This window comes from Oncorhynchus kisutch, linkage group LG16 (assembly GCF_002021735.2).
Source record: "Oncorhynchus kisutch isolate 150728-3 linkage group LG16, Okis_V2, whole genome shotgun sequence".
In the NCBI taxonomy this organism is placed as follows: domain Eukaryota; kingdom Metazoa; phylum Chordata; class Actinopteri; order Salmoniformes; family Salmonidae; genus Oncorhynchus; species Oncorhynchus kisutch.
Genome location: NC_034189.2, coordinates 22,190,845 through 22,207,453, shown reverse-complemented (window position 1 = coordinate 22,207,453; position 16,609 = coordinate 22,190,845). Strand labels below are relative to the sequence as shown.

At 42.9% G+C, this 16,609-nt stretch overlaps 1 protein-coding gene across 2 annotated transcripts in view; it reads left to right on the top strand.

Annotated features, from left to right (window-relative positions):
• LOC109906504 (phospholipid-transporting ATPase ABCA1) overlaps positions 1–16,609 on the top strand; it is a 226,621-nt gene that overhangs the window by 147,175 nt on the left and 62,837 nt on the right. For both annotated transcript variants that reach the window (XM_031792012.1, XM_020504223.2), the window contains exons 33-36: positions 4,743–4,837; positions 5,203–5,308; positions 9,531–9,605; positions 10,318–10,487. In XM_031792012.1, coding sequence (XP_031647872.1) covers positions 4,743–4,837; positions 5,203–5,308; positions 9,531–9,605; positions 10,318–10,487 — 446 coding nt within the window. The remainder of the gene's footprint in view (positions 1–4,742; positions 4,838–5,202; positions 5,309–9,530; positions 9,606–10,317; positions 10,488–16,609) is intronic.

Sequence of the window (16,609 nt, the reverse complement as noted above, 5' to 3'; positions counted from 1 at the left end):
CTTGTTGTGCTGTGCTCACTTGAACAGGAAGTTGGTGCGGTGGTCCTTCGTGGGCAAATTTTGTCATCAAACTTTGTCATCAAAGTCTGGCATTCTTTGGATTTATGGTGCTTTCAAGATAATTGGGAACTCTGGGGAAAAAAAGGTTGAATCATGTTGACATCAGTGATCTTCAGGTTGTAGCTCTGGAAAGAGGCCCGGTTTCCACATTTACAATTCTGAGCTGGATGAAAGTTCAAAACGTATTTTCCCAGCCATGGCTCGTTTTCCCCGAGTTCCCAGTTGTCTTGAACTCACAGAAGTCCGATTTTGTAGTTCCGAGTTAAGTTGTTTTAAGGGTGGCACAAATCATGCTTCATTGACAGCATGGCAAATGTTGAATGTTTATATTTTTAAACTAGGAAAAAAGACCCTTAATCTTAGACTTGGGATCACACAGCCACTCCACTCCGAATAGCAGGCTAATGATTGCTTTGCAATGATTGCAGTTAGCCACGGATTCCTTCCAAACCACTCATTGTTGAATTTGGCGATTTCCAATTTGTTGTGTAATATTTATGTCCAATAGCCAATGAAGCAATTATACGTTTTATCTATAATTTATCTTCATATGACAAGGATTAAAAAGGATTTACCAATAGATTGTCGACTTGGTTCATGATGATGACTGCTAGCTAAGATTTTGAAAGTATGATGTTTACATGAACAGTCCAATCGAAGCTACTGGGGATATAATGTGTTTTGATGTCATTTTATCTGTGTCCAATGACGTTGAGCCTTCTTGGATGGGCACTAATGTAACTCTTAGAGTCCCCATGAGTGACAGAACACTGAGCCAATCATGGTGCAACGCTCTGTATTTTTTACTGGCTTGCCCCACCACAGAAAGCCCTGAGCTTGGCTGAAACACCTGCATTTTGGAGCTGCCTTACTCAAGAAAACAAAAAAGAGACCATGTGTTTATGCAGCTTTATTAACTTAACTTTATTAACTTAATAAAAAATATGTAATTTTTTACATTGTTTACAAACTGATATGTGACACATATTAATTAATATGCAAAAGCCCCCCATGCAAAACAGGAAAGTCCCCCCCTATAAACGTGGGGCTCAAAACAGGTGGGGCTCTGCAAATAACTTACCAGCAGCTACTTTTCCAAGACTCAGCTCCACAAACAAGACAGGTGGCACACTTTTGACGGGACATTATAATTATAAGTCGTGCCTTTCTGGAAATGGGAATTATATGTTGTGTCTTTAAAAACACAAGAAAACACAATTGACTTGATCATAATTGAGCATTTCTGAGGGAATCAACAAACTAGATGAGACATACTCTGCCTAGGCCTCCAAAGCTACATACAGCAGATGGCACACATAGTTTAAAACAGAAACTCTATGTCCCGACGATTGCATTCCGTTGCTGTCTGGTGAAAACCTCTTATCTCCAAAACAAAAACCTTTCAGGAAATTACCATATTTTCCCATTAACGAACATACAATTATGAAACTTCAGAAGCTATTTTGAATACATGTTCTTGTTCTTCGAGTCATGAAATGTTCCAAGTACATCGAGGGGAGTTAATGCTTTCAGTAATTAAAATAAAAATGCAAATTGGCAAAAATGGAGTTTAAAGGTTTTCATCAGACAGCGGCAATGTGTTTGTGCCAGGTAAAATTGGACATTGGTCTTTGAGGTTTGCAACACGAGGCTCACGTGGTTTTTAGCAGAACTCTACATCACGAAGAGTGCATTTATTTGTGCCAGGTAGAATAGACAGTTGGTCTTTTGAGGTTTCCCAAGATACAGAGACTATATGCAGAGATTATTAAGAACACTGCCTACCCTCTTAAGGTCTCTCTAACACGGCAGCATGTCAGCTCAGATTTGATTACTCTGAGTTTACATATGCCTCTCCTGTTTGCCTCTCCTGTGTGTCATCAACCTGCAGTCGAGAGGGACAGATGCGTGCGGAATAAGCGACGTCATGTATAGGAAGTGCGGGTAAATAGTTGGGATATATAAGACGTAGATGGCCAATATGCCTTAAAATTACTTGTGCGGTCGAGAGCAGCATATACGCTCGTGGAATGATTGATGTGAGGTATAGATTGACAAGTGTGGAGAGAGCATTCTATGTACAGTAAATCATCTGGATCAGAAGTGGCTGGTGGGAGGAGATACCTGAGGACGTGCTCATTGTAAAGGCTGAAATTGAATAATTGGAAAGGTTTCATATACATCAAACACATGGTTGCTATTTCATTCATTCCATTTCAGCCATTACAATGACGTCCTCCGATATCTATCTATGGAGTTACATAAATAGCTGACATGTACGGTGTCCATATTAGGACACACGTCCATGGAGTGTTGGAGGAGACCTCACGTTATCTGTGGTATTCGTTTGGAGGATGTGGAAATCGGCCAATGCAATTAGATTCATGCTGGCTGTGAGCTGTACGGTTAAGTCAACTCTCTATCTGTTTGTTTATGCCTGAGTTCCTGCTGCTCGGAAAGGAGACTCAGATTTTTCAGTGGTAAACAGAGTATTGTGCTGTGACTCATCTGCTTCTTCCTGTTACACAACTTCCTTCTTGATTCACTAGTAGAGAAACTACATTTCCCAGTAGTGTGGAGTTAGTTGAACTACATTTCCCAGTAGTGTGGAGTTAGTTGAACTAAGTTTCCCAGTAGTGTGCTGTTAGTTGAACTAAGTTTCCCAGTAGTGTGCTGTTAGTTGAACTAAGTTTCCCAGTCGTGTGGAGTTAGTTGAACTACATTTCCCAGTAGTGTGGAGTTAGTTGAACTACATTTCCCAGTAGTGTGGCGTTAGGTGAACTACATTTCCCGGTAGTGTAGGTTTAGTTGAACTACATTTGCCTGTAGTGTGGTTAGTTGAACTACATTTCCCTGTAGTGTAGGTTTAATTGAACTACATTTGCCTGTAGTGTGGAGTTAGTTGAACTACATTTCCCGGTAGTGTAGGTTTAGTTGAACTACATTTGCCTGTAGTGTGGAGTTAGTTGAAGTACTTTCAAAATAACATGGTTCGTTTGTAGATAACAAATTTTCTCAACATGTAGTGGGTTCGAGTGTAAAAAGCTCATGACTACACATTCATCTCATTTGAAGTAGAGTCCTGCTATTACATATTGCAGACTTCATTTTCTGCAGTTGGCCTGTATCTTCAGATTGACCAGGGGTGGATTTGGAAAGTCCATCTAACTATCTGACCAAATCAATTCTGGTCAGATAAATACAGATTACTGGGCAAGCAGCTGAAAAAAGATGAAAATAAGAAGAACATGGAACCATCCAAATATCTATCTGAGGGACAGGTATCTGAGAGACAGATAGGCACACAAACAAGCTTTTGGAAAAGAATCACCAGCCTTGCACTTCCCCTCTCCCCTCCTAATCCGCCCCCTCGCCCCAACCTAACTAGGAATTCATTATCAAGCAGATGCCCGTTTGCATACATATCCATGTCATTACTAAACGACATAGAAAATAGGCATACAAACACAACTTATCAGCACGGGGGAGGCTATTTCAACTCATTATGTGGGCAGTGTTTACCATCGGTTAGCACGATAAGCTAGAAACCCAGTGAAGGGTGGAGAGAACACAACTGGGCAAAAGGGAGTCAGGGTGGGGAGGGGGATTAAGGCGCTTGAGGCTCGGCTTGGGGCGCTCTGGACCCTTATAAGCAGTCTCCATTAGCGTTGCCAAGAAATCCTTCTAATCAGCATAGTATCCCGACACCATGAAATAAACTGGGCCAGACAGGAGGGGCTTGCTAGTTGTTAGCATGTGTTGGATGTGGCTATGGAGGGTATGTGGAGTGGATGCGCACCACAGTGTCGCATCCTCCCTAATTGTGTCTTTGAACGTGCCAATTTATGGAGAGTACGGGCTAATTAGGTCCCTTTGACATTAGCCACATTGGCTGTATCATAGTGATGGGGAAGGCTCCAACAGGCTCACTATTATGATCAGGTTCAGTGTTCTTAGTTGTGTTCCACAGCGCCACACGTATCTGACTTGATTATGGTTAGAAATGTGGCTGGTGCCACCATCGTGAAATAATAATAAGAGTGCTTCCACCCCTGTTTGTATTAGAAGGGTGTGGCCATTGTTTTGGCTGAACTTTTTCAATCCTGATCATAGTGCCTGGCTTTCAAAGGTAGACATGACAACCGGTAGTTGGGATTTTTTTTTTTTTGTTGTCTCTGATCTCTTTGATATTGTGTTAAAACAAACACCATATTGATCGTCAACATCTGATTGTAAATGTAGATAGGTACAGGTACATTTCAGTGCCCAATCAGTGAATCAGATAGAGGGTTGAAGTGCATAGCCTGCCAGACATATTTTTGTTTTTATTTTACACAATGCAATATCTGGAACTTGTATGTATTACCACTGCTGTGTGGCTGAGTTCGTATGGTAAAGCGCTTGCAACGTCATGGTTTGTGGGTTTAAATCCCGCCGGGGCTAGCAAAATGTACAGACGTGGGGTTGTATGTCCCTATGGGTAAATGCGTCTGCTAAGATGGCATGTCGTTGCTATTGTATCCATTGCTTGGAATGTGCCATTTTTTTTCATATTTTCCTCTTAAGCTACCTTAAGGGTCTGTACACTTTAGTGAAACGCACATCACATGTCAATGAGTGCCGGGCTGAAGAGAACCTATGTATCTTAGAAATAATACCATGTCATTATCACATATTTCCAGAGGACCCAGAATACCACAGACACACTGCAGGACATGACGGGGCGGAACATGACAGACTTCCTTTTAAAGACCTACAAGGAAGCAGGCAGAAAAAGGTAATTTGACTTATTTGTCATTTTAGTCATTTACCAGACACTATTATCCATTCACCTATGTGCTTGGTAAAACTTGTGTAACATTCAGATATAATGCCAACAATGCAGCTGGAGTTATCTAAGATAACGTGTATAATGTTCAACTCAAGGTCCTATTCATGATAAGTAATCTAAGAGTCAAATGAAATGTTACTCTGTGTGTGTGTGTGTGTGTGTGTGTGTGTGTGTGTGTGTGTGTGTGTGTGTGTGCGTGTGCGTGCATGTCTGTGCGTTTATTCCTGTCTTTGTGTGTCCATGCGTTTTCATATCTTATTAAATTGCACTGTGATCTCTGCCCCCACAACTACCACTACCCACCACTCAAGGTATGGAGGGATTTCTGTCGGAGGGGTCAACTCCCAAGTCAGGATGACTGAACCGGAAATAGAAGCTGTGATCAGGGATTTGAGGAGCCTATTAAATTCCTCCCAGGTATGCTATGGATATTGGAATCGTGGTAGCCTTACTGCCGGCCGTGGTACAGCTTGACTACTGAGGGAAAGCGCATTAATTTAATATGTGCCTGTGTGGGTGGAGGATAGACAAGGTACGTTTGCTGCGGTTGAAAGCCAGAAGGGGTCTTTGGAGACCTCAATTCACTGAGGTCCTTGGATGTTGTTTATCTATGTTCAATTATGCATAGACATAGAAACCAAGGACAAACCCAGCTTATAAAACCGGCCTGATAGCTAATGCTAAGCTTGTGCTCTTTGTGAAACATGGACTTGAATCTGCTTGAGTGACTCTTGAATTTCAATACATTACCTTCAAATCGAACTCAGAGGAAAGTTAAATCTCAGATAGACTTTTTGGTGTCCATGGAAACTGGGTATGATGTATTTAAAATATTTAGTTCTTCCTCTCTTTCTCCTCAACACACTCAAACAAGCGTACACACTCCCACTCTATCTATCTATCTACTCTCTCTCTCTCTCTCTCTCCCTTTCACTTACACTTGCATACATACACACCCTCCCACACACACACACATACCCTCCCACACACACACACACACACACATACCCTCACACACACACATACCCTCTCTCACACACACACACACACACATACCCTCCCACACACACACACATACCCTCCCACATACGCACACATACCATCCCACACACACATACCCTCCCACAGACATACCCTCCCACAGACACACACACACACACACACTCACACACACACGCTCACAACCTCACACACACACACACACATACCCTCCCACACACACACATACATACCCTCCCACACACACACATACATACCCTCCCACACACACACATACATACCCTCCCCCACACACACACATACATACCCTCCCACACACACACACATACATACCCTCCCACACACACACACATACATACATACCCTCCCACACACACACATACATACCCTCCCACACACACACATACATACCCTCCCACACACACACACATACATACCCTCCCACACACACACACATACATACCCTCCCACACACACACACATACATACCCTCCCACACAGACACACATACATACCATCCCTCCCACACACACACACATACATACCCTCCCACACACACATACATACCCTCCCTCCCACACACACATACATACCCTCCCTCCCACACACACACACATACATACCCTCCCACACACACACACACACATACATACCCTCCCACACACACACACATACATACCCTCCCTCCCACACACACACACATACATACCCTCCCTCCCACACACACACACATACATACCCTCCCTCCCACACACACACACATACATACCCTCCCACACACACACACACACATACATACCCTCCCACACACACACACACACATACATACCCTCCCACACACACACACACACATACATACCCTCCCACACACACACACACACATACATACCCTCCCACACACACACACACACATACATACCCTCCCACACACACACACACACATACATACCCTCCCACACACACACACACACATACATACCCTCCCACACACACACACACATACATACCCTCCCACACACACACACACACATACATACCCTCCCACAAACACACACACACATACATACCCTCCCACACACACACACACACATACATACCCTCCCACACACACACATACATACCCTCCCACACACACACACATACATACTCTCCCCCACACACACACATACATACCCTCCCACAGACACACACACATACATACCCTCCCACACACATTAAATGTTCAAACCTGTTGGAAACCCGGACCTCAAACTTCTGTGAGATCAGCAGAATGTTGCCCGCCCTCGGGGCATCTTCCCCATCCTTACCCAGGGCACTTCTCCATGCTCCAGATTCTCTACGCTAACACAACTTTAATTAGTCGCCGCAGTGATGATGTAACTCTAATGGCCGAGCATGAGCCGTTCCCAGCTCTGTGCCTTTCCCTTATTAAAGTGGAAAATTGTCCTTGAGATATGGCTAACTCGCTGACTGTGACTGGGTCCCAAATGGTACCCTATATAGTGCAGTATTTTGGGCCGGGTCAAAATAGGGTGTCATTTAGAATGCAATCTGTGTCTGCTTGGGTTGCAGAAGGAGAGAGAAGAGTAGTACTCTGCTGTACCACCTGACTGGGCTGAAAGTTAGCTTTTAAATTCACGGTCATTTTTTGGGGGGGTGCCATGGGTGAAATTGAAATGAGACTCAAAGGATTCTGGGATTGATTAGGATGATGGATATAATAACATGGCAGAAACAGAACACACCGTGCTTGAAGACGATTAAGACAGACTAGTAAATAAAGTAGTCAAATACAGTGTCTTAAGAGCCATACCAAAACAGCTTTTAACATAGGTTGCAACTTGTCACGCACTCAACACACCGCGTCGTGCCATAGTCGTATCACTGGCCATGGCTGTGGCGGCCGGCCGGCTCATTTGCCATACAACCATCACTTTTTTTCTCATTTGCCATCACCCTTGAGGAGGAAGTTGTTTCGTAAGGGATTAGCAGCAGTAAACGCTCGCTGGGGTTCCATAATCCCCCTCTGTCTCGCCCGCGGTGAGTCTTCCCGTCTGGCTAAGAAACCGGTGGAACAAGCAGCTAATTCTCAGGAAGACCCAATTCCCATGTTGTGCCTGCTACGTTGCCAACCTGCGCCAGACTCTTTCTCCCTACACCTCAACCCCCTCGGGTTTCCTCCTCCCTCTAATCCCATTCCTCAAAAGGGAGAAGTAAAAGCAAAATATACATAAAAGCTAAATGTGAGTCCCAGCTTTGAGGAAAGGAGAATTACAGACAGAAAAAAGTGTTGTAGTTCCTGGGCTCACGAATAGTAAATGAGCTTGAACAGGGAAGTAATTTAACACAGATATTTATGTCGGTGTTCTGTGTGTTTCTGTCAAATTTCTGAAATTCACAATTCAGAGAGATAGGAATGAACCAGAGTCAATGTTATCAGTATAATCACAGTCTCTTGACCAATGTTTCCAGCTGATAAGTCTGTACGTATACCATGTCAGTTTTGGCATAGAGGAAAGGGCGGAGTTGGGACATCCGGCTATCTTATGTCACTGCCTTATCCTCTTGTTGCCCTGGCGTAAATACTGTATCCCTCACAAAAAAAGTTTAAAATCGTGATGTTCTGGCATGTCTGCCTCGTGATTTGCTAGGAGAGTTGTCTGTCTTTTATGACGACCTTCCCCTTTTCGAAGTTAATAAGAGAATCCATCATTAATCCCAGACCAAGTGCTGTCGCTGCCTTAGGTCTGGACTCCATAGGACCCAAGCAAAGTCCGATTTGAAGATGAGAGAAAAGATATGATGATAGTGAAATGTTCATGGGCCTGTTCCCATCCTAGTCCTCTTGGGGGTGTCATGGGGTCATCTCTCTCCCTCTCTTTCCTCTATTGTAGGCTTTTGATCAAGGTGAGGGGAGCCATTTGCATTGATTTATATTACACCTGTAACGTGTGCAGTGTGCACTGGGCTGAACTGGAGCTGGGCACAGGTGGGATGACGGACCATCGCAAATCGCACTCAACGGCCCAGTCATCTGCAGCAGGCCCATTTCACATGAAACATGACCAGAGTGTATATTTTAAGGCGACCCATTCGGCCCACTCCCGCTTGGTCCTGTAGCTGTCATGTGCTATATGTTATAACACCATGTTATTTCCATAGTGAGAAAAGACATATTAAAAATAAAAATAACTTAAAGAGAGAGGAGAACGAAAAGGCAGTCCTGGGTTGTCGAAGTCATTCGACCCCCACTCGGTCATCAACATTGACTCATTCGGCTCCCACTCCCACCTGCCCTCTATAGCTCTAGTACTCAGGGGCCATATGCGTCAAGCATCTCAGAGCAGGAGTGCTGACTTAAGATCAGTTTTTGTATAATTTAGATCACAGTAGATAAGATGACATGGACATGGGGGCAAGCGAAAGGCAGTGTCGCAGGTTTGCCAAAATAACAAGAAAATGAATGTTACTTCTCAAGCCTATATAAAATAAGTGGGCCTCAGCAACCTACAGGTATTGCTGAGATACCTATCCCCCTCTCCTGTTCTGTGTTGTTTTGCATTTCAAAGAGGATATGTATTTTCCAAGTGTGTCCAATTAAGCCTTTTTCTGTTGTTTTTTAAATTCTCTCCTTCATTAGGATAACACAACCGATCAGATGCTCCTGAATACCGAGATGCTCCTGAAAGAGCTCGGGACCAGGGATAATGTCAAGGTATTATATCATCATTCATCTTGAGGCTTAGAGACTCAGAGGTTCCTTGGTGGCCATTACCATTTTTGTTTGGTTATCATCATGAGTGCTTTGTGAGCCGACACAGTAGCAGGTATAGCCCAACGCTGGTGCAGTACATAGATAGATTTTTGCCTGTGTAGTATGATGCTAATTTGATAGTTTCTTTTTTTGTTCTAGTTGCTGTTATGTAATGAAAACATAATTGTGTTCATGTATTAAGCATGGCGAGGGCCATGCTTTACATTGGCATTTAACTGGACTAACTACCAGGAGCACTCTGCATCATTTCCATAAAATAAGTAAATCATCACTCTTCCACTCAGAATTAGCTAAATTAACAGTGGTGCTAACAGCCTCCTGCATATCTGATGATACAATATAGTTCCATAACAGATGTACTTATACCATGGAGTAATGGTTATGTTATGCTAAGTGTTTCCACATCTTGATAATTGTTGTCACTTGCTTTGGCGCTACATAGGTATGGAGTAAGGCACTCTCCATGGGCTGGTTTTCAAGACCAAGATGAAGAAAAGTCACGGATAAAATAAAATAAACTTTAAATGGAGAATCTCCATTGAACATTATTTTTACCTGGGACTAGCTTTAATCTTTTAGTCGGGGAAAGTGTATATATGCTTTATATTGTCTGTGAACTGTAGCAGCAATAAACCATCTGTCATGTCTCCAGGTGTGGTTCTACAACCAGGCGTGGCACGGTATTGTATCGTTCCTCAATGTGGCCAACAACGCCATCCTGAGAGGCAACCTGCCGCCGGGTCATGACCCCAGGGAGTATGGAATCTCCTCCTCCAGCCACCCCCTCAACCTCACCAAGGCTCAGCTTTCCTACCAGGCAATGTAAGTTGGGTTGTATCAGCTCTGGGGTTCCCCTATGTACTGATCTAGGATCAGTTACCCTTCCCCAATCCAAACTGTATCCATACATGTGGAAAATGCAAGGCTGACCCAAGATCAGCATCTAGGGGTAACTTTACCCTATACCTGTTCTATCACCTGTACGACAGGCCACGTGGAGCCAGACGGAGGGAGGGAGGGGTTTAGACAGAGGGGAGGGAGTGAGGGAAGCTGGAGCGGCAGAACGGGTGGCAGAAGTCCGAGACGGAGAGGGAAAAGTGGAGAGAGGGAGAGGGATAGTATTAGGCTGGCGTATAGATGAATTGGGAGATTGAGAGGATGAGGCCCTCTGAGAAATAAAGAGAAATAGAGATGGGAGAGAAAGGCAGAAAAATAAAGAGTGATGGAGAGAAAGAGAGAAATAAAGACAGAAAGACAAGAGATATAGATTTGTGTTTGTAATAGCACACTAGAGGCGATCCCATGGGGACCGCCTGCTTTCACATACTGTTGCTATATAACCCAAGTGATCAGTCTGGAGCCCTGAAGCTTCCCCATGAGATCTCTAGTGTCAATGAGGGCGTTATAGAAGTACAGAACCACAAGCCTTCACTCTCTAATGCAGTCTGAGTCTATCATCAATCTAATTTCCATCATCGAGAAAACCCCTCTCTGAAATGAGATAATGTAACATATGGTGTAGCGTAATACAGAGTAATATAGCGTAACATAATGAATTACTTAACATGTGAAAACATACAGTAGCATATAATAGCACTAGCATGACATAACACAGCATAATAAAATAACATGCTGTAACATATCACATCGTAGAATAACATAACATTGCATAGCAAAGCATATAGGTGACGGCCAAAATAAAGGAAACGCCAACATTCCCGTGTCCTAATAGGGCGTTGGGCCACCAACAGCCAGAACAGCTTCGATTTATTTTTTTTATTTTTTTTACCTTTATTTAACTAGGCAAGTCAGTTAAGAACAAATTCTTATTTACAATGACGGCCTAGGAACAGTGGGTTAACTGCCTGTTCAGGGGCAGAACGACAGATTTGTACCTTGTCAGCTCTGGGATTTGAACTTGCAACCTTTCGGTTAATAGTCCAACGCTCTAACCACTAGGCTACCCTGCCGCCCCCTGCACCTTGGCATAGATTATACAAGTGTCTGGGACACTATTGGAGGGAGGTGACACCCTTCTTCCATGAGAATTCCATCATCTGGTGTTTTGTTGATGGTGGTGGAAAACGCTGTCTCAGGAGCTGCTCTATAATCTCCCATAGGTGTTCAATTTGGTTGAGATCTAGTGAATGAGACGGCCATGGCATATGTTTTACAGCGTTTTCATGCTCATCAAACCATCCAGTGACCACTTGTGCCCTGTGGATTGGGGCATTGGCATTCTATGGGGGCATAGCCATGGCAGCCAAAATAATGGCCTACCCAGCATTTTTTATACACCCTAAGCATGATGGGATGTTAATTGTTTAATCATCTCAAGAACCACACCTGTGTGGAAGCACCTGCTTTCAATGTACTTTGTATCCCCTCATTTACTCATGTTTCCATTATTTTGGCAGTTACCTGTAGCATAGCATAACATTTACATAGCAAAACATTATGCTCTATTTCTGTTGCCTTGTACATCTTTCTCTGTAGATGCTTAGTTTTCACACTTTGTTTGCTGAAATGTCAGTTTCGATGTTGAAACCTGATGAGATCCTGTGGACGCGATCAATCATGCCACAGATACCATTTCATTCCTTGTTCCTTTGTTGTGGTACCAAGTAAGGTATTTATGTAGTGGCCGGGTGTTAGCAACAGTGGTGAATTAGAGAGAGAAGCTGGCTTGGCTAGAAGATAATTACGACAGCTTCCAACCCATAAATTCAGCCCAAGACAAATCTCTCTTTCTTTCTCTGTTTGTGTCTCTTTGTCTCTCTCTCTCTCTCTTGCTCTCTCAATCTCCATGTGGGCCCTGCCTGTAATTTATTATCCATGATCTAGAGATTAATTTGGGATTCTCCTTCCATGTCAAATGAATTACTAGAGGAGAAAAGCTAGGGTGTCCGTGTCCTACGTGATCGTGCTCGTGTCCCTGCATCATGGCCTTAATTCAAGAGTTGTTTCCCAGTCAAAGTATGGCTTTCAATGTATCAGATGGGGAAACATGGAGGGGTGGTTGTGTTCGGGGATAGCTTCTGTCCAGGCATTTTGTTTGATTTTGTGCTCTGCTAGCGTAAGAAGACACAGTAAATCATCATGGTGGTTCTATGTGACCTGGAGCTTGCCTTCAGTGAATCAGAGAGAGATCTGTCACTAAATCTCCAATGTCCTTTAATAAAAGAGAGCTTGACATTTAGGGCTTTGCATACGGTCTTCACAGAAGGTATTCGTTTTTTCCGGGTAGTTAGAAAGAAACATCCTTTGTCATGAGTTTCATTTTTTTATTTTTTTACATTGGTGGCACCAAACAGATGTTGACAAACTAGTAATTATTTGGACAACTAGTCCCTCAGTGTTAAATAGAATGAACAGATTTGCATTATGGCTACATATACTGGAATGGAAAATTGTTAACCCCCCCCCCCCCCCCCCCCCCCCACACACACACACTCTAGACCTTGGGCAAAAACAACTGGAAAGACCAGGCACATTAAAACACATGAAAAGCTTCTCCCCAACTATACAGTTTGTTACTTTACTAGCAGGGTGCGTGTTCCCTCACAGTGATAAGCCGCTAGTCCTTGTTCAGGGTTACCTCATTAGCCAATCACTTGCCTCAACTAATCTTTGGCCCTGTTGAGTGCGGTCTAGATAAGCCTGTTGAAAACTGTTGAAAGTGGGGTAGCACCCACTGCGTAAATTATTTCATGTTTACGCATCCCAATTACGTCCAGGCCATGGCGGGGCTGCACCTGATGACTAATGTAATATGTTAATTATCTGGCATGAAGTCTGGTGAGAGATTGTGGCAGGGTGGGGAGGGAGGAGGGACGTTTGTGTGTGTGTGTGTGTGTGCCTGCCTGCTTGTCTGTCTGTGTGTGTGTGTGTGTGTGTGTGTGGGCGAGGAGGTGGTAGAATATACTGTAGTCTGGTTCACAGCTAAATAAGCGGACGCAGCAAGGACGTTTTGAGAGCAACACATTGGAAATGAAGATTTATTCTTATGAAGGAGAGGTCAGCAGCTTCTGAGGAGAGAGAAACAGTTGCGCCTTGCCCCTCGCAAGTGAGTTGGTAAAGAGATGAACTCTTTGAGCCTCTCGGGTTGATCTTAAGCTAAAGACGTGCTCGCCCATTGCCTGCAATCTGCAATTAGCTAATAAACTACACAGGGGGGTAACTAAGACCGTAACATCTATAATCACCAACTCCTCTAGTGTTTCTTCTACAATGTGGATAAAATAGCAAAGAAGAAATCCAGTTGGAGGAAGATTTTTTATTTTGGCCCACTCCATACCAGCTAACATGAATAATTGAAGTGCTGTTGAATGACCTTTGACCTCAAACGTCCAGCACCTCTCTGGTGCAGTTTCCATCTCTTGTTTGTGAACTTCCAAAACCTCCTCATACCCGAAACTCTGTTAGATGTGACAGCAGAGAGCAGAAAGAGGGGGATCTATTCATCAAAAGAGACCAGCAGGAGCTCTGAATTGACAGAATGTGAAAGTATGGAAGGCAAGAAAGCACAACATGCCTTTAGCAGGGTGAATGATATTCAAACAGCATGGAGGATCAAGAGTTTCCATGAAGAATCGTCATTGGTTCTCGGAAATGTTTTCAGTAGTTTGGCCTGATTGCTAGTCAAAAAGAGAATTCAGTCAAACTGAGTCATCTATTGGTAACAAGCTAATACATAAACTAACAGTATATTATAGAACATAGATAGAATTGGTCCAACCAGCCATATTTTACCTATAAATAAAACCATATGGGACTGGTATGCTAATACTCAACATTTAATTTAATTTTAGTCATTAACCCAAAAAGCACCAAGATGACAAAAACATAATTTCGAAAACATTTTTTTTATCCTCCTAAAATGTAAGGACTTTGTCAAGCAACTAGTGAAAAAATTATTATAAAATGTTCTATGATTTCATGTTCTCTGCAGCGTGCGTACAACCCGGTGTAATTAGAATGCTTATTTAGAATGTCCAGTTTCGATTGACGCAAGTCAGCGTTTGAGCAGGCCACACTGTTTTTTTCACAGAAACATTTTGCACAAACACAGTCCTTACATAGTTATGTACAGAATGTGACCGTTTTATTTTGGATGCAATGTTCAGACATTCACAGAAGTAGCGACAGCGCAGCACAATCATCCAAACTGGAAAAATGTAGGCTACATTAGTCCTCGCGCTAACTGAGGAAAGACTGAGGAAAGTGGTCATATTTAGCTAACTCTCAGCTGACAGCAACCACAATATCAATTAGCTAATAGCAATTACTATTTACAATTCATCACATCATGGGTGAGCTCCCCATGGATCGAAATAATTTAGTAAAACACATTCTTAAAATCGAAAGTAATCTGACGATGGGTAGTTTGCGCTCCAACATTTTTGTTTTTTCCCGCGTCAAACAAAGACGAGAAGAGAGGACAATTTGAAACAGTGAGCGCATTCTGACATCACGTGCATAAAATAACTGGCACTGCGGCTACCGTAAGGTATTTGTAACTCACGCGTGAAAAGTTTAATAATGGAGAAATGAAAAATAATCCCCCTTTTGTGTACTAGTGGTGTGTCTAAACTGAACAGTTTGACTCAATAGTTCACTTTGAGATAAAAGCACCACATTTGTCACAGAGGTAGATGTAAGTACCCTGAAAATATATAGATATGGAGCCACCCCTAATTTCGCACCTTGGGGCCGTGGCAGCCACTATAACTGAAAAATAACTACAAAACGTGAATACATTTTTAGCTTTCAGTCAATGTCTCTATACCAAGTTGACAGTCTCACATTTCAGATGCAATAGCGGACATGCATAAAGTTGCCGGCCCATCTGCACTTACCACGAATGCTTTATTTGCTAAGTTTGCCATATCAGACAGTGCTCTCAGAGTTTCCATTACTTTTGTTTTGCTTGTTTTAGCAGTAGCACCGTAAACTTGATCCCAATACTATTGACATATTGAACCCTGTCGCGCGCTGTAGTTACGTCTAAAAACAAGGACGTCCTATCGGAATTCCTCCATCTTTATGCACCTTCGCCATTGGACGTGAGTTGATAGCCCATAGCGTTACAAAGTTAGAGTCTGATGGCACCACTGCCCATATCACTCATATCAGCAGTCATCTTAGGTTGTACCGGTGTGTCAGGTTAGCTTAATCACCAATTTATCAGCCTCTGAGTATCACAGAAACACAGCACTTTGAATGTTGCTTTGAAGGAAATTGATCAAAATAACTGTTCGAAACATGAAAAACATACAAAAGCGTATCCTTTTTTTAATGCCAAATGTGACTGTAAATGTGTGTATCTTTTTTAGATGTTTAGTTAGGGGACTTTAAACCATTTACTTGTGTCACAAAAGGTGAATATAAGAAAAAGTGTTACAGCTTGACATACAATCATCACCATAAAAAATGACTCCTGTTGGTGCTTTCAGGGTTATAAATATGTTGGTGCTTTTAGGATAAAGTAGAAACTCTTCTCTAGAGCAACTAAAGTATAGGTACAACATTTCAGTAGCATCTGTGTTCATTCCAGGTCAAAGGCAAGATTAATGACAAGACTGGGGCAGAAAGTGTGAGATTTCACTCAGAATGAAACTCAACACCTGGAAAGGTTATGAGGCTTACTTCCACCGAAAGGCCTCTTGACCATTCCTCTATCTACAGCCCCTGAGGGCTAAGCAAACATTGGCCTCAGATCCCTGGACTACTTTTGACAAGGGCCTTATAGGGGTCCGGTCAAAAGTAGTGCACTATATAGGAAATAGGGTTCCATTTGGAATGCATCCAATGTCAAGTTCGTAACATATTTCTCAGACAGGATTTTTTCCCTCTTTACCACTGTGACCCTATCTGCTCCCTTGAGTCCTCGATTGATAGGACTAATTGTCAGGTGAAATGTCTGATGGGCCTCTGGCTCTTGT